We start from the raw sequence: 26359 nt of genomic DNA, 5'->3' as shown, positions 1-26359 counted from the left end.
GCAACATCCCTATGAGGAGTTGTTATAACATTTGGCCCTTTTTAGTTTAGAAAAAAGGCAAGTAAGCGGGGACATGATAGGCAGGTATAAAATGATGTGTGATCTGGAAAAAGTGGATAGGAAGAAGTTTTTCTCCCTCATGACACTAGAACTTGGGGCCATCCAGTGAAGCTGAATGTTAGAAGGTTCAGAACAGACCAAAGAAAGTACTACTTCACAGTCAAACTATGGAACTCACTCCCACAAGGTGGATGATGGCCACCACCTTGCATGGGCTTTAAAAGAAGATTAGACAAAGGCTATCAGTAGCAACTAGCTGTGGTGGCTATGTTCTGCCTCCACAGTCAGAGGTAGCATGCCTCTGAATTTCAGTTGTTGGGAATCACAAGTGAGGAGAGCATTGTACTCAGGTCCTGCTTGTGAACTTCATATGGGAATCTGGTTGTCAGTCTTGAGAACAGGATGCAGGACTAGATGACCCTTTGGCTTGATCCAGCAGGCTTTTCTTATGTTCTTATCAGTTGCTGGTTTGGATGTACCTGCAAGCTATGGTCTGTGTCACATTGTACTGCTGAGGGTGGTGTGAGCGTGGGAGCCTGAGGAACATTCAAAATCTTTTGAAGTATGATTTGGAAGGGTTGGGAATGCTACATATGAATCTCTGTTTTTTATTCTTCAAGAGGCTTATATACATGCAAGATTTATTTTGGGCTCCTGTTTAAGGAATCCTAAGATCAGTCTCCTAAGATTGTACTCACACAGCTGCTGTCTTTATTTACCGTGTTCACTGCTATCTACCTCTTTCACTTCTCCCCTCCCCCCAAACTTGCCTTGGGCTTGTTTAGACTGAATATTCCTGAAAAAAGTATTTAATTTTATTTATGTATTCTAAAAATTTATACCCCGGCTTTCAGAAAAAATATTTTCAAAGTGACTTATAACAGATTGTAATAATACAACCCATACATTCTCACACATATATATGCACATGCAACATATCAGTCCTTCTTACTCTGGCTGATGGATGGGACCAAAGCATGCTTCCCTTCAATTCTTAGTTTTAAGGCAACTGACCAGTACAGAAGCAAGTTAGGCTGATGAAGCAGAGTGCTCTGGTTTGTCAGCCTAATATATCTGGCAATGAAGGAAGAGATAGCTTTCTTTTATAATACCTTTCTGTCTGACTCTTTTTGTGTTAGATCTTTACTGGTGGTTTTTAAAAACAGAAATATAACATAGTTTCCTTTCATTAATAGGAACCTTTTGGACAGAGACACGTTTTCAAAATCTGATCCAAGTAAGTATAATATTCATTTGATGCTTCTCTTTTGGAAAGTGAAAATAAAGCTATCAACTTCCTATTCACTTTTCAGCGTGTAGCTGAATTTTTTTTAGATTAGTCTGAATTACGCAAGGGACTGGATGAAAGGTTGCTGATAATGACATGGTACTGATTCTTGTGTCAGTCATTTCCAAGTACCATACAGGCAAGGTTTCAGTGAAGGAAACCTTGTTTTGTTTTAGTGTGGATTTTCCTTTACCATTAACATTTTGAGTAGGGGTTGGTTTCTTTGAGTGGTGGGTGCACAAATGAAAATTGAATATTTACTTAATGAGGAGTTCTAAATAATTTATATTTAGAAGATCAAGATAAAAATAAGGAACACTGAAGAACATCTTGTTCTCTTCATTACTAGTAGCAGTACCTTGCATTTTGCTTTGGTGGGATGAGCAGACTGGAAGAACCAACACTTTTATACCAGAATATTAAATAATGGAAGACAAATGATGGAAGCTGTTTCCTCCATTTTTCTGAAACTGCTTTCCCATTAGAAGGAGGATATTGGTAGAAGAAGAGTCTTTTTAAAAAAGTATTGTAAGTTTAACTGAAAGGGCTTAAATATTTTGTAGCTATTAAACTAATTCAGTTTTCCTTCTAATTATGGTTTGTTAGAGCTGATCTATATTGTCAGGAGAAGAACATGGTAGACTGTATTACTTAGTAGTCAAGTAGGGCATTGTGTGAACGTTGCCTATTTTAAAAAAGTGCCCATGGAAAGTTACTATGTTGGGTGCAGGATGAGGGATTTGGAGAATTCTAACTTAACTTTCTGCTTGACAAGCTAATTTTGTGTGTGTGTGTTCTTAAATGAGGGAATATCTGGAGATGCAATCCATAATATTAGTTGGGAAGTGGTGCAGTCTTAGGAGTGTTGTACACACATTTCTGACTAGGTAGATCAATTTTGGGGTGGAAATGCCATCAGGGCATTTTGAAAAGGACTAGAGTTAGGGGTGAGCAGTGAGTTGGCCTGGTTTGCTGATGATACTAAATTGTTCAGGGTTGTTAAACCAAAAGGGATTGCGAAGAGCTCCAAAAGGACCTCTCCAAACGGAGTGAATGGACAGTAAAATGGCAAATGCAATTCAATGTAAGCAAGTGTAACGTTATGCACATTGGAGCAAAATATCTTAATTTCTCATAAATGCTGCTGGGGTATGAACTGGAGGTGATTGACCAGGAATGAGATGTTGGGGTTGTAGTGGATACCTTGATGAAGATGTTGATCCAGTGTACAGCAGTTGTGAAAAAGGCAGATTCTATTCTAGGGATCAGCAGGAAAGGTATTGAAAATAAAGCTGCCAATATTACAACGCTGGTATAAAATGTATGGGGCGGCCACATATAGAATACTGTGTACGGTTCTGGTCGCCTCACTGTAAAAAGGATATTGTAGAATTGGAAGCAGTTAAGAAAATGACAACCAAAATGATCACTGGGGTTGAGCAACTCCCCTATGAGGAAGGGATGCAGCATTTGGGGCTTTTTAGTTTAGAGAAAAGGCAAGTAAGAGGTGACATGATAGAAGTATATAAAATTATGCATGGCATGCAGAAATTGGATAGAGAGATGTTTTTCTCCCTCTTTCATTACGCTAGGATTCATGGACATCCAATGAAGCTGAATAGAGACAAAATAAAGTACTTCTTCACACAGTGCATACTTAAACTATGGAATTTGCTTCCATATAGATGATGACTACCAACTTGGATGACTTTAAAAGAGGGCTAGACAAATTCATGGAGGATAAGGCTATCATACTAGCCATGGTGGTTATGCTCTACCTCTATAGTCAGAGGCAGTATGCTTCCGAATACTAGTTGCTAGAAACCACAGGAGGAGAAAGTGTGCTTGCACTCAGGACCTGCTTGTAGGCTTCCCATGGGTATCTGGCTGGCCACTATGACAACAGGATGTTGGACTGTATGGCCACTGCCCTGATCCAGCAGGCTCTTCTTATGTTAGAATTTCAACACCTAAAGTGATTGGAACAATATATCCCTATTACTGGGATGTATGTGTAGTGTCTAGCTATATTAGGTTTTAAGACTTGACAGCAGTGTTGCTGTTAAGAACAAAGTAATCATTAACTGGCTGTATATTGAATTGATTCTTTACTGGGTTTTAGCATACGTTAAAGAGTTGGGAAGTTTAGGGTTAAATGATAGAAAATGCGTAAAATATTTAAGATTGATTTTTTGTTACATCCCAAGACTGCAGTGTTTCTTACTGCCATCCTCCTCCTTACTTCCTAAACGTGCAATCAAGGTTGACCTTTGGTGACCTTTGTTTCACCCCTGCCAACATCCTGAATCCTGAAGCAGTTTAGGCAACTGTGTCAATTTTCCAGGCAAAGTTCTATATATGTTTAGCCAAGTCCTGTTCTCAGAGTTTTCAGCTGGAGTTAGCTGGTGAGGTTCCATGAAGTCCATGTTGTTCATCTGCCAGGAGGGTAGAAACGGAGGTTACTGATTCCAGGCTGAACTAATGCTGCATCATTTAAGAGAACCTATCTGCTTGTGTTACAACCTATATCCTCTCACCTCACATCCTTGCATTGGGCCTTTTTGTCAAGCTATGGTAGAAGCCTACTGCTCTATATTCAGTAGGTGGTGGCACCTAACAATCCATTGGGCTATTCTATTGTGAGTTTAATCCTAGTGATAAAGGTAGAGCACTTAGATGCCCAGTTAAATTGGTCTTCCTAGTGACCCCTAGGGTCTCTCTTAAGGACCTCTGGATATATCACAGTATCATTATACAATAATTGTGACACCAGTGTTGACATAGTCAGGAAAGTTGTAGGATGATTTATATTGACACAGGGCTTCAAATAGTTTTGGTCAGGTTGTAGATATTTCCATTTTAGCCCTACCTACATAGCTCCATCTGTAAAATCTATAAAGTATAGCTCTAGACTCTATTATCGTGCTTCCTTCTTCCAAGCTAAATGTAAATGTAAATGTACTGCCTTCAAGTCGATTCCGACTTATGGCGACCCTATAAATAGGGTTTTCATGAGGCTGAGAGGCAGTGACTGGCCCAAGGTCACTCAGTGAGCTTCATGGCTATGTGGGGATTTGAACCCTGGTCTCCCAGGTCGTAGTCCAACACCTTAACCACTACACCACACTGGCTCTCTTCTTCCAAGCTACCAGTTTAAAAATCTGGCATAATCTGTTTTCCTTCTATCCCTTGTTTTTTCTCTTTGACAGCAATTGATTCATGTATCTATAGATTGTGGGGGGAAAGTACTCCCGTACTACAAAAATGATAGAGATCTAACAAAACAAACAAAACCCTGTTGCAATAACTTCATGTTATTTTTTTAAAAAAAAACTTTTTTTTTGTTAACTATAATTGCAAATCTTAACAAATAATGCAGGTATTACAGAACAATCCTAAGGAAAAGCACTAAGAAGTAAGTCCAATGGAGTGGTACATACTCCTAAACAAATGTTTTAAAGATTACACCCTATGCATCCAACAGTGTCATTTCACTTGTGAAACAGGACCTCCCTTTCCTTTCCTCCATCCCCCAGTAGTCCCTCACACCTACCCAAACTCTTTTCTAGAAGATTCCCCATCTCTCTGGAGCAGATTTTGTGGATGTGTGTGTGTGTGTGTGGGGGGGGTGGCACTGCAGGGAAGAGGAGAGGAAGGGAAGTCCTGTTGTGGCCGCAGGTGCAACATGAGATATATATTGCCTTATGATTTTGTTAGCATAGACATGTAGCAAGTTTATCTGTCCTGTATCCCTGCTCCTTAGACCAGACACTGACTTGCGTGACATAGAAACACAAATGGGCTCATATGTCTTGTACAGTATTTGAATGTTTGCCTAATACCTGTCGTATTCTAGTTTGAGTTTTGCAATGGAAATATTCAAATACAAAAATGTATGAAATTGATTACATTTTTCTTTTTCTCCCTCACAGTCTGCGTTTTGTATACCCAAGGTATGGGAAATAAAGAATGGAGAGAGGTAAAGTGTTTTTGTTGTTGTTGCTAATATATATTTATAGTAGTGCTTTTTTTGTAATGGTAGGAAGGAAAGCTCGTAGGTTAGTTTCAGTAAAAAAATGAGAGCTGTAGATTGCTCCATAGAGATTTGGGATCGTATTTTTTGAGAGTAATATATACTGACCTCAGGCTGTGTACACACCATACATTTAGAGCACATTCCCACCCCCAAGAATCCCAGGAACTGTAGTTTGTTAATAGTGCTGGGATTTGTAGCATTACAGCTTCCAGGATTTGGGGGGCGGGATGTGCTTTAATTGTATGGTGCATATGTAGCCTCATTCACACATCACAGTAAACTATAGTTAATGGTTTAACATGAATGTGCTGATCTCACCCACTTTGCTCCTTCCTAATAATATGTGGGGAAAACAAACCATGATCCTTGGTTTTAGTGCTAAGTCCAACCTGGGATCATGGTATGTTTCAATCCAAGCAAATTGCGATCTGTAGCCAAGAATTATTCTTTGCTTAATTATCATACTCTGGCCATGTGCTCTGAAGGGCTCCATAGCAGCTTGATTGGAAGGGGTGTGGCCTGATAGCTGCTGAGTGCAACCAGGAGCAGCTGTGTATGTTGGGAGTTTTCATTCTGTTTCCTGACTCTTAACTGAGCAGAGCAGAGCAGAGCAGAGGGAACTGTGTTACCTAGTCCAGAGGAAATACAAGTGAGCCAGCTCTCTGAGAGAGAGCAAACAGAGTGAGCGAACAGGGAGAGTTAACGGGTTTGGCAGAGGAGGTCAAGGGGGAGGTCCCTAAAAAATTCTTTTTTCCTTGTACGGCTCACCACATACCAGTGAGACTCTCCTATTTACCCTGAAGGAGGACAGGACAAAGCATAGGCCATTCCAATACAAGTAGAAAGAAAGAAACAAAAGGCAGTAGAGACTATGGATGGGAAGGACACTCCAATGGTGGTGACCTGCAAGGTGTGTGCAATGTTTGTTTTCTTGACTGAGAACATCATGGCGTATATGTGCAACAAGTGCAAGCTGGTGGTGCTGTCGGAAGAAAAAGTGAGGGGCCTGGAATGGAGGGTGGCCACTGAAGAGTGTAGGAGAAGATGAAGCATTCTTAGATAGAATGCTGAAACAACAGCAGCAAAGAGAAGTACAGGAGGTGGAAGAACAACAGCATGTTGAAGCAGAAGAGGACTGTTGTGGACAGCATCAGTGAAGTGGAAGAAACCCTGTGGAAAAGGGTGACAGGAGCAGAAGAGTGAGTAGAACTACAGAACTATTTCCAGGCACTTGAGGATGAGCCTAGAGGACAGTTTACAGGGGGAAAATTACAGAAGACCCCACGCGACAACGAGTGAGAGGCTGAAGCTCAGTCAAGCAGAACCAAAGAAACCACGCCCCAAGACAAGAAGAAGAGAAGAGTAGTAGTGGTGGGAAACTCCCTACTGCATGGGATTGAAACCCAAGTATGCCGAGAAGATCCATGCACTTGCCAGGCATGCTGCCTTCCTGGAGGAAGGATTAGAGGTGTGACGGAAGGGTTGCCATCACTCATAAAGCCCACTGACAGATATTGCTTTCTTCTCATTCATGTGGGAACAAATGATACTGCCAAACAGAGCTATGAAGAAATCACATCAGCCTTTGAAGCTCTGGGAAGGAAACTTAAGGACTCTGGGGCTCAGATAGTTTTCTCATCCATCCTTCTTGTACTTAGAAGAGGAGTGGAAAGGGAAAGAAAAATTCTCTGGGTGAATGACTGGGTACGAAGGTGGTGCCAATGTGAGAGATTGTGATTCTGGGACCATGGGATGCATTTCCTGGAAGATTGACTGTGGCAAATGATGGGTTGCACCTCACAAGGACTGGGAAGAATGTGTTTGGCCACAGCTTGGAGAAATTCATCAGGAGAGCTTTAAACTGAATCCTAAGCGGGAGAGAGAGATGTAAACTTGGTGGTAACAACTAACAAAGGCTTGTGCACAGTAAGAGGAACTGAGGGAATGGCTCTAATGGGGCCCAGTAATAGTCGTCATAAAAATGTACAAAGGAAGCCAGGTCGTAAATCACATGGTCTTCAATGTCTTATACTAATGCCCAGAGTATGGGAAATAAACAGGACAAACTTCAACTCTTAATACAGGAGAGTAAATGCAACTTGATAGGTATAACTGAAACTTGGTGGGATTACTGGAATAAAGTGATTGAAGGATATAACTTGCTCAAAAAGAACAGAAGGAATAGAAAGGGAGGCAGAGTCAGGCTATATGTTGATATAAATGTAATAAATAAGTAAATAAAATATATATCCCTGCATAGAAATACAGGAGGATGAGCTTGGTAGCTCCATTGAGAGTATCTGGATTAAAATTAGTGGGGCAAGGAATAAAAGGAACTTGGTAGTTGACGTCTCCTACGACCACCCAATCAAGGAGAAGGTGAGGATGAAACTTTTTGAAAAGCAAATAGCCTGTGTTTCGAGGAGGCATGTAGTAGTAGTAATGGGGGACTTCAATTACCCCAATATCTGTTGGGAGGCAAATTCTGCCAAACATGGCCCCTCCAAGAAATTCCTGACGTGTTAGAGATAACCTTCTCCTACTGAAAGTGGAGGAAGCAACTAGCAGATCAGCTGTCCTTGACTTGATTCTAATCAACAGAAATGACTTGGTAGATGAAGTGGCAGTTACGCGAACTCTGGGGAAAAGTGTCCATACAATACTAGGGTTCTTGATTTTAAAGGAAGCAAAAACTGAGAGTAGCCATATGTGCACCGTGGACTTCAGGAAAGCCAATTTTAATAAATTCAGAATAGTGGCAAGTAAGGTTCCATGGCAAGCGACCCAAATGAGAAAAGGAGCGCAAGATGAGTTTCTAAAAGAAGAAATTCTAAAGGCACAATGGCAAACAATTCCATCAAGAAAAAAAGGGGGAAAACAGCAGAAGAAGCCAATGTGGCTTCACAGAAAGCTTAGAGATGACCTGAAAACAAAAAAGGACACATACAGGAAGTAGAAGGATGACCAGGCCACAAAGGAAGAGTACAGACAGGTGGCATGGAATTGCAGGGATGGCATCAGGAAGGCTAATGCTGAGAATGAGCTGAGGTTAGCAAGAGGTGGCAAAAGCAACAAAAAAGCTTTCTTCAGGTACATCCATAGTAAAAGACAGAGAAAAGAAACAGTGGTACAGCTACTCAGTGAGGATGGCAAAATAATAACAGAGGACAAAGGAAAGGCAGAAGTGCTCAATTCCTACTTTGGCTCAGTCTTCTCCCAAAAGAGGGTCTATGACTACAGACCAGACCAGTCAGCCTGACACCAATCCCTGGGAAAATTCTGGAGCAGATAATAAAGCGGTCAATCTGTAAGCACCTTGAAAACAATGCAGTGATTACTAGAAGCCAATATGGATTTATCAAGAACAAATCCTGCCAGACGAATTTTATCTCATGTTTTGATCGGGTAACCTCCCTGGTAGACTGTGGGAATGCTGTAGACATAATATATCTCGAGTTCAGCAAAGCTTTTGACAAAGTGACCCATGATATTCTGTTTAGCAAGCTAGCTAAATGTGGGCTGGATGGAACAACTATCAGGTGGATCCACAGTTGGCTACAGAATCGTACTCAAAGAGTGCTTATTGATGGTTCCTTCTCAACGTGGGGGAGGTAACAAGCGGGGTACCACAGGGCTCAGTCCTGGGCCCAGTGGTCTTCAACATTTTTATTAATGACTTGGATGAGGAGGTGCAGGGAATGCTTATCAAATATGCATATGATACAAAATTGGGAGGAATAGCTAATACCTTGGAAGACAGAAACAAAATTCAAAGGGATCTTGATAGGCTGGAGCATTGGGCTGAAAACAGAATGAAATTTAACAGGAATAAGTGCAAAGTTCTACACCTAGGAAAAAGAAACCAAATGCACAGTTATAAGATTGGGGATACTTTGCTCAGCAGTAGTGCATGCAAGAAAGATTCTGGAATTGTTGTTGATCACAAACTGAATATGAACCAACAGTGTGATGTGGCTGCAAAAAAGGCAAATGCTATTTTAGGCTGCATTAACAAAAGTATAGCTTCCAATTGCGTGAAATATTGGTTCCTCTCTATTCGACACTGGTTAGGCCTCATCTTGATGACTGTGTCCAATTCTGGACACTACACTTTAAGAAGGATACAGACAAACTGGAATGAGTTCAGAGGAGGGCAGTGAGGATGATCAGGGGACTGGAAACAAAGCTGTATGAGGAGAGACTGAAAAACTGGGCATGTTTAGCCTTGAGAAGAGGAGAGTGAGGGAAGATATGATAGCACTCTTCAAATACTTGAAAGGTTACCACATAGAGGAGGGCCAGGATCTCTTCTCAATCATCCCAGAGTGCAGGACACGGAATAATGGGCTCCACTTACCAGAAGCCAGATTTCATCTGAACATCAGGAGAAACTTCCTAACTGTCAGAGTGGTACACAATGGAACCAATTACCTAGGGAGGTGGCGAGCTTTCCAGCACTGGAGGCATTCAAGAGCCAGCTGGACAGCTACCTGTTTTGTATGCTTTAATTTGGATTCCTGCAGTGAGCTTGGGGGGGATTTAATGGCCTTATAGTTGAGATATATTATGTCCACAGCATTCCCACAGTCAACCAGGGAGGTTACCTGATCAAAAAATAAGATAAGATTAGTTGGAGTTCATTGCTTGTAATGTAGTAAATTCCTAGTTATTAACATAACCTTAATCCATATATTATTAGGAACATGGGAAGCTGCTTTATACCAAGTCAGACAATTGGTTCCTATAGCTTAGTATTGTCTATACTGACTAATAGCAGCTTTCCAGGGTTTCAGACAGGAGACATTCCCAACCCCTACCTGGAGATGCCAGGGATTGAACCTGGGGCCTTTTGCATGCAAAGCAGATGCTCTACCACTGAGATTTGACCATTCTGCACTATACTGGCTGTTGGGCTTTTATAGACTCAGCAAGTTGTCCCTGATTCTTAGTTGCTTGAGTCTTATGGGGAAGATAAACCACTACGGGATACCTTTTGAAAGTAAAGCCTTCTGGAAAATTTAGAAATTTTGTTTGTATGTTATTTAAAAACAAATAATGGAAAATATTACTAAATAGCACTTTCTTCTAGAAAATATTGCCTCATCTGGAGAGAATCAGGTGTCTTGTTAGTTTTAAAGCCCTGCCCTGTGTCAGCTATGATGGCTGCCAGTTCCATTTCTGAGCCAAGTTCTATGTTGATCTCTGCACAGATCTCTGCTTTCTTTACACATTTCCTAAATATTGTGTTCCTTAACTGTTCACTTGCTATGGCACTTTTCTTCATGTTCACATGTTCATGACACTTCTTGCTGATCTGTATAAGATGATATTGTAAAAAAAAATATTTCACTGGTGGGAGTTGGGTGTGCAGGCTATGTGATGACAGGGTTTCTCCAGGGGAGGAAGTGGGGTGGCAGCGATAGCCTGGACAGGTGGACCGGGGGCCAGTGTTCAGCCTAGGTGCACTGTGCACCAGCAGTGTTTGTCTAAGGGGTCGTGGGGCATTGGTGGCAGAGGAACAGGCTTGGCAAGGGGAGGGAGTGCCTGGCATGGCAGGGGATGGGGGTTGGTGAACAGTATGGGAAGTTGGCAAGCAGAGTGAGTGGTGGGGGCAGAGCCCCCCAGTGTGTGTATGTAGTATTTTAATTGATGACCTTTATTCTGAGCTGCTTTGCATATTTTTAATGGAAACGTGGTCCATATATCATATATATCTTAAATAAATAAACTATTTATGAAGAGTAGTGAAGATTTCTTTCACTAGATATTGAATATTCTCATATTAGGAGTTTCTTTTAGTTGAGGTCTCTTTCCCTGCCAAATGGAAAGCTTATATTTGTTCATACTTATTTTTCATCTTGCTTCTGTGTGTGTGCATATTGTATTTAGTTTTTATTGATGTACTTTCTATAAAATATTGTTTTTTGCAGTTTTGAGTGTATTTTAAAATGATTTTCTTTTACAGTTTGGCAGAACGGAAGTAATCGACAATACTTTGAACCCAGATTTTGTTAGAAAATTTATAATGGATTACTTTTTTGAAGAGAGACAGAACCTACGATTTGACTTGTAAGTTTATTTATATTGTTTGGGCTTTGATAGCATTATGACAGTGTATTTGATCTGCCAGAACAGTTAATGAAGCAGAATTTTAAATCATTTTGCTATTAAGATTGTATTGACATTACACCACACTGGCTCTCAGTATTAAGATTGTATCTAAATGTAACAGTGAAATGTATTTCCAGCCAATTCACTAGACTAAGCTAAATTATCACAAAGTCAGCTTGTGGATCTACAGTTTTCATCATAAGTCTAAACTGAAATTATTTTATTTTCAAAAATTAAAGTTAGGAGTATTATAGACATTTCTTATGAAAATTCTGTTCCAAAATCCCAATTATTTTTATTGGATATTCCAGGTTAATGCAATTTACATATATATAAATGTAAATTCTATTGGTTTTTGCCTTAAGCATGGCATTATTCACAAATTTACCAGAATGTAACATTAAACCCAATACACAAAGAGTACAGAAGTAGCATCCCAAATATTAGGTCATAAAATACAGCAGCTATATCACCTAAAAATACAGCAACTATATCATCTGCAGAGTTAAGCTATATGTACTCCACAAGGTACATAAGTCATTTGCCACCAATCTGAGCACGGCCACATCCATATTTAGCAGAGTTGATAATGTCTAGATTTTTGTCTTTTACTAAGATCACTGTCTGTGGATATTTGTCTCCTAGCAAAATAACAGTTTGTGGGTATGTGAGAATCTTTTTTCCCCAATTATTGAGGTTAACCGTTTTGTGTTTAATAATAGAACCTCAATTGAACCAAACCTAGAAACACCAAACCCATACATTGTAATGGGAGTTTTCATGACTGGGAAATACTTGATTTGAAATCAGACTTGGTCATATCCTGCTGGGTGGCATGGAGAACGGGGGAAAGTATGGGCTTGATATACACAGGCTTACCTTAGGTGCCTAAAAGACACTGAACTAAAAAACTCACAAGAGGGCTGTGATGCGTCCTTCCCTGGCTCTCCCTGTCAGGTTCCTACCTGCTTGTGGTTACTGCCTGTCTCTAGGCACCACCAGGGACTCCACCAGTCCGGACCGCACTCTCTTATGGTTTACCTATCCGCTCTAGCACAGATCTCAACAGATCCCCCTGCTAGGCAACCACCAGTAACGTCCCAATACTAGTATTCCCAGAGACTCTGAATACTGGTATTGTTATTCTCTTCACCGCTGCCACCATTTGTTACAGTTCCCCTTCAGCCTTGGTCATTACCTTACCCTCCCTTCTGGTCTGAAACCCCAGCCAAGGATCAGGCCTTTGGTAAACCAAATTAAGTATTTATTACAGATAACAAAGCTAACAAGATTAACAAGATTTCTTCTTAAGGCACATAAGCATATGGTTTTACTCAATACTAATCCGAACTCCACCTCCCTCCTTCTCCACTCTCTCCTGGCAAACAACTCTCTCAAACCCCACCAAGCAATCCACTCTTTCTCTTCTCCCCCCCCGATTCCACTCTCACTCTTCCTTTTATACATTCAGCCATTTTAAACACTCAGCCAATCATCTTGCATTCTACTGCCCATTCACTCCCCCTCCTCTTTCACTCCACTTACCATGTATCTTCTAAAACTACAACACTTACCATATATACATTAATATAGGAACATCACATTTCCCCCCCCTTAAACAACAGCAGAGTATTATTCCTGTTCCAGGATTTATACGTCGCGTTAACAAATAAAAGTCTCTATGGGGAAAATGTCTTTCTTTGTTCCTCTGTCTGGTCATGTCACTGCAGTCCCAGCCACTTGCCTGGAAAGTCCATCGGCCAGTACATTGTCCTTGCCTTTTATGAACTGGAAGTCCACTTGATAGTCCTGTAGGGCCCAGGACCACCTCTGCAGCATAGTGTTATGGTTTTTCATAGTCTGCAACCATAACAAGGCCCGATGATCCATAGTCACTGTGAATCTTCGTCCCCACACGTATGGGCGCAACTTGTTCAGTCCCCACACGACCGCTAGGCACTCCTTCTGGACCGACGAATAGTTTTTCTCCCTCGGCGTCAGCTTGCGACTCAGGTACGCCACTGGATGTCTGGTGCCTTCTCTCTCCTGTAGCAAGATGACTCCCAGCGCCAGGTCCGACGCATCTGTAGCCACGATGAATGGTTTCTCATAGTCTGGTGCTATTAATATGGGTCCTTGGCACAAGGCTTGCTTCAGTAGATCAAAAGCCTTCTGACATTCATCCGTCCATACCACACGCTCAGAACTTCTTTGTTAATTCATGCAAGGGGGTTGCTATTTCCCCAAAATTTCTCACAAACTTCCTATAAAATCCAGCCACACCCAGAAATGCCCTTACTTGTTTTTTGGTTAAGGGGATCGGCCACGCTTGTATTGCCTCCACCTTGCTCCATAAGGGGGTGATTTTCCCACTCCCCACCTTATGTCCTAAATAGATTACTTCCTTTAGTCCAAACTGGCATTTCTTAGCTTTTATTGTGAGGCCTGCTTTTCTTAAGGCCTCCAATACTGTTGTCAGGTGTTGGACATGCTCAGGCACCGACTTGCTAAAAATGGCCACGTCATCGATATAGGCCACTGCAAAATCTGACATGCCTCGCAACACAGTATTGATTAGCCTCTGAAATGAACTTGGTGAGTTCCTTAGTCCCATGGGTAAGGTCACAAACTCATATAACCCATCTGGTGTACTGAAGGCAGTTTTGGCTCTGGATTGCTCGTCTAGTTCCATTTGCCAAAATCCTTTACAGAGATCTAGTGTAGAGATAATGGTTGCTGCCCCCAATAATTCTAACATTGCGTCTACCCTAGGCATAGGATACGCATCTGGGACAGTAATTTTATTGATTAGCCGATAATCAATGCAAAACCTTGTCGTTCCATCTTTTTTCGGAACCAGGACAATACTTGAGGCCCAGGGACTGATGGATTCCCTGATCACTCCTAATTCCAGCATATCTTCCACCTCCTTTTTGATCTCATTCAAAACTTTCCCATTCACACGGTACGGAACAGATCTGATTGGGGCATGATCTCCAGTATCAATGGAATGTATAGCTATACTGGTTCGGCCAGGTTTGTTGCTAAAGAGATTCCTATAGGTTTTCAACACTCTCAGAATCTCTTCTTTTACTTCCTCCTCTACCTCCTCTGACCATTCCACTTGATCTACCCCTCCTTTGTCTTTGCTTTCCTGTACCAAATCTGGAAGTTCAGGCCCACTTCCCTCAGGGAATAAGGTAACTTGCAACACCTTTGCATCCCTGGTATGGTAAGGCTTTAACATATTTACATGAACCACTTTGCTTTTGTTTAATTGGTCTGTGGTGATTACATATGTCACTGTGTCAAGCCTTTCTCTGATGGTATATGGTCCTTCCCAGTTAGCCTGTAATTTGTCATGTTTCCTGGGTATGAACGCCATAACCATATCTCCCACATCATACACACATTCTCTGGCTGTTCTGTCATACCAGTAACGTTTGTTCACCGCCCTGAGAGCTATTTCGCTAAGGGCGGTATATAAATTGAAATAATAAATAAATAAATAAATAAACGTTGCTTCTGCTGAGCTTGACTCAAATTCTCTTTCACCACCTCCATCATTTGTTTCACTGGTTCACATTCATCCTTTCTCTCAGCAGGCATCCACAGTCTATATAAAATCCCATTCTCACACACAACTTGATTCCTCAGTTTGTCAGTGAAAGGAATCTGTTGGGTCAGGGCTTGTTCCTTTATCTGCTTCAAACTTATATCTTTATGCAGCTCTTCCCTGAATTGATCTGCTTCTTCCCCAGAGACCACTTGATACAGTTTGTCTCCTTCAGCAGGCCTGCTAGTGGTTGCTATGGTGACCTGAGGCTGGTTAACAGATTCCACCCTGTTTGTTTCAGCCCCCCTTAATATGGCTTCTTTTTCTCTGCCAAGTTGCTGTCTGGTCACTACATAGATCTTTCCTTGGGCACCCATTACATCCCTTCCCAGTATTACTGGTTCTTGTTGCTGGGCATTAATGCCTACTTTATATCGGCCCTCTCGGCCTCTCCAGGTCATATCCACCAGGGCCACAGGCAAACTTTCTGGTTGACCTTTCACTCCTTGGATAGTCACAGTTTCCTGAGGTAATATTACCTCAGATTTTATTAAATCTGGCCTCAGTAATGTCTGAGCGGCACCAGTATCAAGTAATGCCCAATAATTTGCCCCTTGTACACTCACTTCCTCTCTCAGACTTGAATCAAGGTCTGTTACTTCTGTCCAGTTTATCTGGCAGAACTGAACCTTTTTCGCTGTTTCTAAAGCCTTGGGCTCTGTTTTCACTGTCCTTGTCTGAGCAGGATTACTAATGGGATTGGCAACCTCACATTGAAAACGTAGGTGCCCTGGTCTACCACATTTGTAGCATAATTTCTCCTCACTTTTAGGGTACACAGATCCACTCTGGGGTGTCCTGTGCCCTTCAGATTTTAATGGAGGACTCACTCGCTGTGGTACCACATCCCTTCTGCCAGCACTATATGGTCTGGGTTTAAACTCTCTTGATGTTTTCCCCACCCAGCCAGTTCTGTTGGAGGCGAAGTGATCCGCCATCTCTGCAGCCTCCTGCACAGATGTAGGGGAACGGTCTTTGACCAGGAGCCTTATTTCTGGTGGTAACTGATGGTATAATTGATCCAGTATCATGAGGCTTTTCACCTCTTCCACTGACTGAGCTTTGGCACTACTCATCCACTTTCCAAATATATCCATCAACTTTGCTCCCAGTTCCACAAAAGACCTCCCTGTCTGTATCTGGCAATTTCTGAAAAGCTTTCTAAAATAATCAGGCCCCAGTCTGAATCTTTTAAACACTGCTTCTTTGAATTCAGCATAGGTGACGGGCCTGTCTGAGGAGAAATATTGGTATACCTCAGCCAATTCCCCTTTAATCAGATTTGATAAATACTGCATGTATTTATCTTCAGGTAGCCCCCACAACTGAGCTGCTTTTTCAAAGGTGCTGAGGTAAATTTGAGGATCTTGACCAGGCTCATAGACAGCAAAGTCCTTTGGAGTAATTTTTATTTTTGCTCCATCTCTGTCCTTTCTTGTTTCATCGGAATGAAACTTCTCTCTTTCAAATTTTAACTTTTCTACTTGAAATTCGGCATCCACTGCTCGTTGCTTCTCCCTCTCCTCAAACCCCATTCTCATTCTCTCAGTTTCCATCTTCAACTTCTCAGCTTCCATCCTCAATCTCTCAGCTTCCAACTCTCGCTGTTTATCTTTTTCCTCAGCCTCAAAGACCCGCTGCTTTTCTTTCTCATCAGCCTCCCTCCTCAATCTCTCAGCTTCCAACTCCCTCTGCTTGTCTTTTTCCTCAGCCTCCCATCTTAACTTCTCTCTCAAGTACTCTGTATAAGCGGGATTGCTTAAATATCCTTCTGGGGTCTCTTCTCTGACAGGTTGTTTTTGCTGGGCAGTTGCAAATCCTATAAGTGCTATCCTCAATTCATCTACCCCTTTACCCTCGTGAGGTAAATTGAATGTTATGCACTTCTCCACCAGCTCCTCTCTTTTCATTTTTATATATTCAGCCATGGTGTTTGAGTTCACTCACTCTTTGCCACACACTCTTTGCCAGTCACTCTCACAAGAAATCTTGTTTTGTTATTTCTGTTTGCCACACCACTGTGTCTGGATTCTCTGTTGTTCGTATCCCACCGCTACTGACACCACGTGTGACGTAGTCTCCTTTGTCACCACGTGTCTTTGGGACTCTCTTTGGTTCGTATCTGGATTCTCTGTTGTTCGTATCCCACCGCTACTGCCACCACATGTGATGCGTCCTTCCCTGGATCTCCCTGTCAGGTTCCTACCTGCTCGTGGTTACTGCCTGTCTCTAGGCACCACCAGGGACTCCACCAGTCCGGACCGCACTCTCTTATGGTTTACCTATCCGCTCTAGCACAGATCTCAACAGATCCCCCTGCTAGGCAACCACCAGTAACATCCCAATACTAGTATTCCCAGAGACTCTGAATACTGGTATTGTTATTCTCTTCACCGCTGCCACCATTTGTTACAGTTCCCCTTCAGCCTTGGTCATTACCTTACCCTCCCTTCTGGTCTGTGAAACCCCAGCCAAGGATCAGGCCTTTGGTAAACCAAATTAAGTATTTATTACAGATAACAAAGCTAACAAGATTAACAAGATTTCTTCTTAAGGCACATAAGCATATGGTTTTACTCAATACTAATCCGAACTCCACCTCCCTCCTTCTCCACTCTCTCCTGGCAAACAACTCTCTCAAACCCCACCAAGCAATCCACTCTTTCTCTTCTCCCCCCCGATTCCACTCTCACTCTTCCTTTTATACATTCAGCCATTTTAAACACTCAGCCAATCATCTCGCATTCTACTGCCCATTCACTCCCCCTCCTCTTTCACTCCACTTACCATGTATCTTCTAAAACAACAACACTTACCATATATACATTAATATAGGAACATCACAAGTGCATGAAACATTTTCCTTAAAATGGGTTATTTTTAGAAACTAGTAAAACTAGGAAGCAGAAAATCATTAGTACAATCTATCCTATGGCTGCTTCCTCTCTCAGAAGAGCAAAAGCAGGACTGTGATGAAAAAGGGTAGGCAGAAGTTAGAAAATGTACACATTTTTCTGATTGGTCAATATATTGATATTCCTAAAGAGTTGTACAAAAGCTGTCCAACTTCCATGTATTTTGATCACCTGGGCAGAAGTAACAGTTGCTGAAAGCAAACAATAGAGAAATCAGGATTTTAGTATAGCTGTAACTGGATAGCAGTAGAGACATGAAGGTCTGGAAAAAGCTAGAAAAATTCAGAAAAAAACACTGCAGTTTTCTCCCCAAAAGCCTTTTTTTCTTTCTCCCCCCAAAATTGGAAAAATTGAAAAAAGGGGAGGCTATGACATGTAAAAGGGTATAGAAGCTTGTTTCAATCCAGGCAAGGCTTCAGTTTTTTGAAGTCCATGATAAATATGACAAATATAAGGAAGCAGAAACTGATAGTGATATCTCAGAAAATGAGACTGATTACATTTCATGTAGTATTCATTGAGACTTGCCCCCACCCTTTTTTCTCAGTTCTTTCTATGGAAATGAGGGCTTTATGTCTGCTGGACACTGGAGGACTGGAGGAGACATAATAATTTTCAGAAGACATAATAATTTTCCATTTTTACTATAATGTTGATGGTTTCTCCTGTTTTTACTGTTTTTTGCCTACTCCTAAACTGGCAAAATGAAAGAGACGCTAGGTTCCTTACAGTTCAGTAGCTTGTAGCTCCATTTGTAACACAAAATGTTAAAAAGTAAATTCAATTTGTAATTATTGTGAGAATAAAGTGTAATATATGAAACATGATAATTTAATGGCAAACCAAGTTATACATAGCACATTTTATGTTCCTAAATAACAGAGTGACTTTCAATCTGTAAAGGGCGCTAAAAAGAAGTATTGCATATTTTTTAAAAGTCAGAAGAAATCCAAAGGAGCAGAGTGGAGCAGGGCGGGAGGGCAGCTTTTCCATCTCTTTCAGAAGAAAGGCTGAGCCTTCTCAGGAAGACCCAGCCCATCCAGATAATCTGGTTGCACAGCCATTTGGCTGGTGGGCCAGTTCATGGCAGCAGCGGCGGCTGTGGCACAGGCTGCACCAGCATTGAGGGAGGCTGAAGAAACTCAATGTTGTCTTCTTGGAGGTAGGCCGATGCAAGAAAGGTGCCGGCTGCTTTTAGAACAGTGAAGTTGGAAATCCTTGGCAGAGCACCATTCCTTCCTTGGTCTATGACTGACTCCATAGAAGTGTCCCATTTGGATTCATAGCATTTGCACTTGGTAGTAAGCATTTGCACTTGGTGCAGTGGGAAATATAATACAGGCTAAATTAGTGCCACAGTTCCCAGACTGATCTTTAGCTGGGGCAATGGCTGCCACTCCAGGACACTCCTAGTGGGAGCAGGCATTTGGAACTTTGTTTTGTAACAGTGAGCTATGTCGTCATTTTCTCGTTGTGAGCTGCCTTGAGCATAGATTGCTATGGAAAGATGGCATACAAATAAACCATGATGATGATGATGATTTTTCAATTTTCCTCAAAATTTCCATTTCCTCCCAAAAAAAAACCTGGGGAAAAAAAGTTTTTCCAATGGCTTCATAAGACGCAGAACTTTTACATCTCTAGGTAGCAGCATGCCTTCCTTCCAAATAGCAAAGCATGAAGTGCAAACTGTTGGCACGCATGTCTGTGAAACTCATGGCTTCTGCATGGAATTAGTCTGGGATCTAAGAGGACAAATTAAGTACATCTGCTGAAACCCTGAGGGGTGATTTTACAAAGGAATTCTTTGTTTGGAAATACAGACCAGCCAGCCCCATTACTAACCTGCAGCATGAAGTACAGGGATTTCATAAGTCATTCTCCATCACAAACGCCCAAACCTGCAATATGGAGGTAATAGATTGTACTGCCATTGACAGGGCAGCTTTAGTCCCTTTCTGTGTCTATGGGTATCACTGTTTCCATGTCAATAATAGCAACGACTTCTGTAATAGAAGGCAGGATCAGACTAATTTCTCACAAAGTACAGAACAAAATACTGTCTGCACAGTGTTGTATCTCTGGTTATGTAAGAGCTTAAAATTTTGCTTTTTAAAAATGAAAGTTCATAATCCTGGCCATTTAATTAGCTACGCAAGCAGGCAGAATTTGTGTCCTTAAACTCAGTGATGATGCCAATGGGATTTTTTTTCTTCCACACATGTCCATAGGACTTCGGCTTTTTACATGCAGTTGTCATTCTCACAGGTGTTTGACTATAATAACTCTACTTGTCCAAACCATTGTTTTATTCAATTATTTTAGTTTCTGTATGAGATTTCAGTATTACACATAATGCTTTTTTTGCCAGTGTCATTTTCACTCTGGCCTTATGTGTGTGGCTAGTTGGATTATAATGTTGCATCTTAAGGTGAAGCTATAATGGTTTCCCTTTTTAACACCGTCTGTTTCCTTCACCTACATTTTTTAAAATGTTAATTAACTTCATAGATGTTGGTGGTATAGGAAGCATATGTAATAAACCTCTGAAATTATGCATGCATAGTTTGTTTTAAATGTATACAAATACCCTTAAATATGGGCTTCAGTCTTCATTACAGTATCTTTTTAGAATGTAAAAGCCAAACAAAAATAATAAAATTAAGAGTTGTATTCAATGTAGCACTAAGCAGACCATTCTGTCAGTGCAAGGATTTATTCTTGCATAACAGAATCATCTCCCCCTTTCCTCCTTTCACCCCCCAAATCTGTTCTGGAGGTTTCTCCAATCCTCCAGAGCAGATTTGGAGACACTGCAAGGGGAGAAGGGGGAAATCCCATTGTGTTGTTATTAATCCTTGTCCTAGTGCAACTTTTTATTATACCATTCATATGTATAATTCAGAATATTTCTTCTCAACTGTGCTGGAATTTGAATGCATGTGTTTCAGGTGCAAGCACATCCTGCTCTCTGTTTTCATTACATTAGCTGTCCAAAACAAATACAAAACAACATGCTCTTGGTTTTACTTAGGTATTTGAACATGTAAATAAATTCAAATCTTCCTTTCTTTCTTCATTTTAGGTATGATGTTGATTCAAAGAGCCCAAACCTTTCCAAGCATGTAAGTGCTACTTGATTTTAACCTTAAGCGTGTCCAGATTTGATTAACACATTTAACATATATTTGAAGCTCTAATTATCCCTAACTGTAATTTTTGCCTCTTAGTACCATTCAACTCCCACCTTACAATTTTCCCCGTTATATACCTGCCAACTAAGATTTGAGTTCATGCATCTGATAAAGTAGGCTTGAGCCATAATAAGTCCTTTAGTCTTTAAGGTTCCACAACACTCTCCTACCCCTCTGGAATTTTTAACATATCTGATTAGTGTTTAGTCTTAGGGGCATGCTCACTACAAGGAATCATTTTATTAATAGTTGATTTTCTAGAAACTATATTGTTTTATCCTGCCAAGTAAGGTCATGTAAACTGATTATACAATCTGGTAGTCCCATGATTAAGAGTTGCCACAAACCCACCCCATTGATACATACAGGTTCATAAACTGCAAAATATAAAGGAAGAAGTCTATTGGAAGTACTTGACAATCAGTGCTCATTTCTGTAAAACATCTCAACATTTTGATTGCTGAGACAAGACGCTCCTGGCATTTATCACGTGTGTAAAATGGGATCTGTTATCAAGCCAAATTTGGCTGCATGCTAGACTTCAGTGGACTTGTAGGGTTATGTATATATTCTTAATTTTTTAAAAAAATGATTCAGTGTCCCATGGTACATTTTATTTCAGATTTTTTTTAAAAAAAATCAAGCATATAATTATCGAAGCTGATATTGACTGTGTTGCTAAGAGTTTCAAAACAGATTATGAACAATAGAATTAAGTGCCTTGTAGATGGATACCCCAAAATGGCTTTTGATTCTGGATTGTTTCAAACTGTAGGATATAGATTTTCAGATTTGTCAATGTGGTCCTTTTGTGGTTATAGTGGCCATGCAATAAGCTGTCTGTGCACACAATACCTTTTCTTCTCCCTTAATGTTTTGAGCAGTCAAACCAGGAAGTCTCTAATTAACCTTAGTTTCCCATTTTGTCTGAACTAGGAAACTGATTATCAGCTTTAGAACAAGTCAGGATATTGAACTAACTGGTAACCATAGTTTTCTGGTTCAAAAAAAATGGGAAACTATGCTTAATTGGAGGTTACCTGATTTGATTGCTCACGAGCTAAGGGCCTGCATGCACAGGCAAAAGGCTAGTTCATATTTCAGCTTCTGAAACTGAGACATGATGTTGTTTCCATTTAATATTGGTTTCACTCCTGAGACACCAGTTGAGAAAAACCTGGAAGACCATCAGCTGAATTAATGTAAACAGTTGCTACTGAAAAGTAAAATCGATACTTTCATGTGTGTATTCCTATAAATATATTCCAGGTTTAATATCAGATTTGGCACATGATGAAACAAGTGCACGTATCCATCAATTGTACAGACCTTTTAACCTGATAAATCATATGTAATATTGGTGACAGTGATTTTTTTTTCATATTATGAACACTCCTGCAATAAAAAATGGTGCTTCTCTCTTTCTTAATGTATTGATGTCGACGTTATTATGAGAGGTGAGGGCAGAGAGAGTTACAACTTGGAGCTGTACTAGATCTTGCTACCAAAGAATTGTCCTAGTCTGTCATCAAGATACATTTAGTTGCATCAAAAATTGGGAAAGCTCAGCAGCAACAGCAAGTTAGTCTGCCAGATGAAAGCTATATAGATGTAATTAGGACAAATGTTGTTTCATATTGTGTTATATAATCATTGAGCAGTAGGATAAATTGATGTGTGCTATATGTCACTTGAGATGTCCCTTAAATGCATGTCTTGTATGAAAGCTATTACTTAATAATGATTTATAACCTTATGACAGTTTTTTTCAACCTTTGGGTCCCCAGATATTGCTAAACTACAGTTCCCATAATTCCTGACCATTGGCCATGCTGGTTGGGGCTGATGGGAGTTGTAGTCCAACAACATCTGTAGACCCAGAGGTTGGGAAGGCTGCTCTACGGTATTCACTCAGAAGACAGGCATTTTCCATATATGTGAAAATTCATGTCTTAATTTTTTCAATATAAGAATGTTTGTCTTACATTTTTCAGTTTAAGAACATGGTATGCCTGCACTAAGAGAATTAATTCTTCACTATGGATTTGGGTTTAAGATCAATTCACCACAAGATTCAGCTCAGAATACATTGGGCTTCCATTAAATGTTTATATAAAGGGTGAATTATTACTGATACTAGTTCAAGGTGTTAGAGAGATTCACTTTGGAATGCCTAGTAGTGTTGATAATACCCAATAGCTCTTCGATTCTGTGAATAGATGGATATATGTATTAATTTGGTTTTAGGAATATATGGAAACTAGTCTTTCAGAGTGCTAATATTAGGTTACATTTTAGCTATTTGGAACATAGTAAAGGAATAAAAAGCTTGGTTCAGTAGCATTGTTTGCTAAATGGCATATTGTATAAAAGGAAAAAAGAAGTCCACGCAGACAGACATATACATGTTTCAGTAAGAGGTCCTAGTGGCTAAGCAAGATAACATATAAAATGCAAGGTATGGAAGAAATTTATGAAGAAATATTGAGAAACATATAGAGATAAATGCAGTGTAAAAAAGAGACAACACATTCATGCACTACTCTCAATGTTTAGCACATTCCTGTGGTCAGGAGAAGGTGTTTGGAAACTTTTGCTTGCTACAGTTTGTTGTGTCATCTAGATCAACAAGCTGCTGATAATATTAATTTTGGTTAGTTTCAGCAAACCATCTTCAAATGTAGTTCTTGAACCTGGCTTGTTTGAACTGACCACAGTTCTGGGTCCAGACAACATGGCAAGCTGTGGTTAATCAAAGCAAAAGGTTTGCAATTCCTCCTGGTCCAGGCTCACTTAGGCTTGTAGCTTAAGGTTCATTTAGGCTTGTTCTCGGTATGTCCAAACATAACCTATAATTCTTCCTAAAGATTGCATGTCATAAACTTACTAATGGAAAACTGTGCATGGGGTTCTGGAAATTAAATTTATAATTTTAAATTTTAATGATAACTTTACAGGATTTCTTGGGACAAGTTTTCTGTACACTTGGAGAGATTGTTGGATCACAAGGAAGCAGATTAGAAAAGTCAATTGTGTAAGTATAATTTTTCAAATAAATTGACAGCAAACTTCCAATAGCTTCCCAATACCAACAGATGTTGCCTTTAGGTCAGACAAATCCTTGTGTTCTCTGCTATTTGACAAATGAGAATTCTAGACAATATATTTTTACCCACTGATGTGTATTCTGAATCTGAGTGGTGCTATTTTAGAATAAATTATAGCATTGTCTAATTAAGGTGAATAGCTTTTTCATCATTGCATCATTATAAAGCCTGAAAATTCTAACCACTGTAAAATCAAGACAATTTGTTCTATCAGTAGGAAATTTGACATGGAAGATCTACCTTTTGAGGTATAAATTTAACAAAATGACATCGCTTATGAACTTGCTTTGTCTCAACAAACCATAGTTAAGATTAACAACAGTTCGTCTGGTTTCAGAGTAATGACAAGCTGCAGTTAATCTAAAACAGAATCAAATCTTTGAAGCTCCTCCTTGCAGCCTCATCTAAGGAGGACGGGGAGCATGCAAACTAAAGGCTCATGGTTGGTCATTCTCATAGCTCTATACTGTGGTGTAGCATTACATCCAAACAAGACCATTGTTTGCAACCTTTCCCCCCTCATCCAAAATGTTGTGTCAAAAATTCAGAAGTATTGCAGGAATATACCTTTAGCTACTTTGGTAAATATCCATTATATCTTCTTAAGTGATGAGATTTCAAAGTTCTGATTGTAAACCAGTCACTGAAGTAAAGACAGCTTTACAACTCATGTCTATTCGACAGATTGAAGCTTCCCTGGTGGAGCCTGATTCCCAAAGCAAAAATGGCCATTGCCAGTGCGAGCAGTTTGCAGAAGTGTGTATTTGCAGATGGGGAAGAGAATTCCTGCGTGTGTTTGCATGTGGCTGCATACTGCTGCATGTATTTGCATGTGGCTTGGTGCTGTATGGGTACAGCCATCTGTTTTTTCTAAAATGATCCTCTGGGAATGATGCAATATTATGACATAGCATTGTTCTTACTGGAGCATTTTATAGGAATTAAGAATTACGATGGACTGTACATTGCAGCTCTGCCGCCACTTGAAGCAGCACTGAAGCTTTTTGTAAGGAAAAGGGAAAAAACCCTAAAACATCTGCCTTCTCATCTTATGATAACCCCTCAAAGCCCTTAAGAAAATGACTAGAATTGTTATACCCTCGTCTCAAAGTCTATTAAAATCCAACCCCGACTTCCATTGGAGGTAAATGGCCCTATGAAAATAGGGGGCATTTTTGGGCCCAGCTTTTGTCATGCTCCTTTGCATGTCATATGGTAGTGTGCTTATTTGCATGTGGTGTGCTATTTAATGCTTGCATGTTTTTGCATGTGCCATACTGTTGCATGTTGCTGCACACTGTCCTTGGTATGTTTGCATGTGGCATGCAGCTAACTGTAGCCATGTGAGAGTTGTACTACTGCAAATCTTTGCATGTAGCATCCTGCTGTGTGTGTGTTGTGTCACTGTTTGTGGCATTCCCCTGCATGTCTTTGCATGTGCTATGCTGCAGAGCTTTTTGCATGTGCAGTGCTTCTGCATGTTGCTATGTTTGTTTGCATATAAAATACTCTTAAATGTTTTTGCATGTGACATTCTGCTATGTGAGATATGTTACCTTGCATGTGATGTGCTCTTCAATGTTTGTCTGTTGTATTCTGCTATGTGTTTGCATGGGACATGCTCTTGTGTGTTGCTGTGTGTGTTTTCATTTGTTGTGCTTAATATATGTGTGTGAAGTACGCTCCTGCGTGTGTAGTGTGCTGTTGTATGTATTTGCATGTAACATGCCTCTTCATATTTATATGTGTCTGAGGGAGAGAGTATGTGAATGGGTGGAGCAGCCCTGACTTCACAAGATCTTCCGTCTCTGCCTTGGCCCACTTCCTCTGGTATTTTGCTCTATATTGTGCTGCCCGGTGCCCATTGGGACTGGTAGAGCAGAATGCAGGGAGACCAGTAGCAGGTGAAGCCAGAGTCAATGAGAAGCAGAGCCAACTGTATCTAGTTCACCCTAGTTCAACTATTCACCCTAATGGACAAGCTGCCTTTCTCGTGTGATAATTCTGCTATGTTCACTTGATTTGCAATCTG

The 26359-nt window shown here is 40.5% G+C and overlaps 1 protein-coding gene across 2 annotated transcripts in view; it reads left to right on the top strand.

The window, feature by feature from the left end:
• CPNE8 (copine 8) overlaps nt 1-26359 on the top strand; it is a 97094-nt gene that overhangs the window by 16595 nt on the left and 54140 nt on the right. For both annotated transcript variants that reach the window (XM_061640312.1, XM_061640313.1), the window contains exons 2-6: nt 1257-1297; nt 5281-5327; nt 11350-11453; nt 21112-21151; nt 24178-24254. In XM_061640312.1, the coding sequence (XP_061496296.1) occupies nt 1257-1297; nt 5281-5327; nt 11350-11453; nt 21112-21151; nt 24178-24254 (309 nt within the window). The remainder of the gene's footprint in view (nt 1-1256; nt 1298-5280; nt 5328-11349; nt 11454-21111; nt 21152-24177; nt 24255-26359) is intronic.

The sequence above is a fragment of the Rhineura floridana genome, chromosome 8 (assembly GCF_030035675.1).
Source record: "Rhineura floridana isolate rRhiFlo1 chromosome 8, rRhiFlo1.hap2, whole genome shotgun sequence".
Taxonomy (NCBI): domain Eukaryota; kingdom Metazoa; phylum Chordata; class Lepidosauria; order Squamata; family Rhineuridae; genus Rhineura; species Rhineura floridana.
This window is presented reverse-complemented; position numbering and strand designations above follow the sequence as displayed.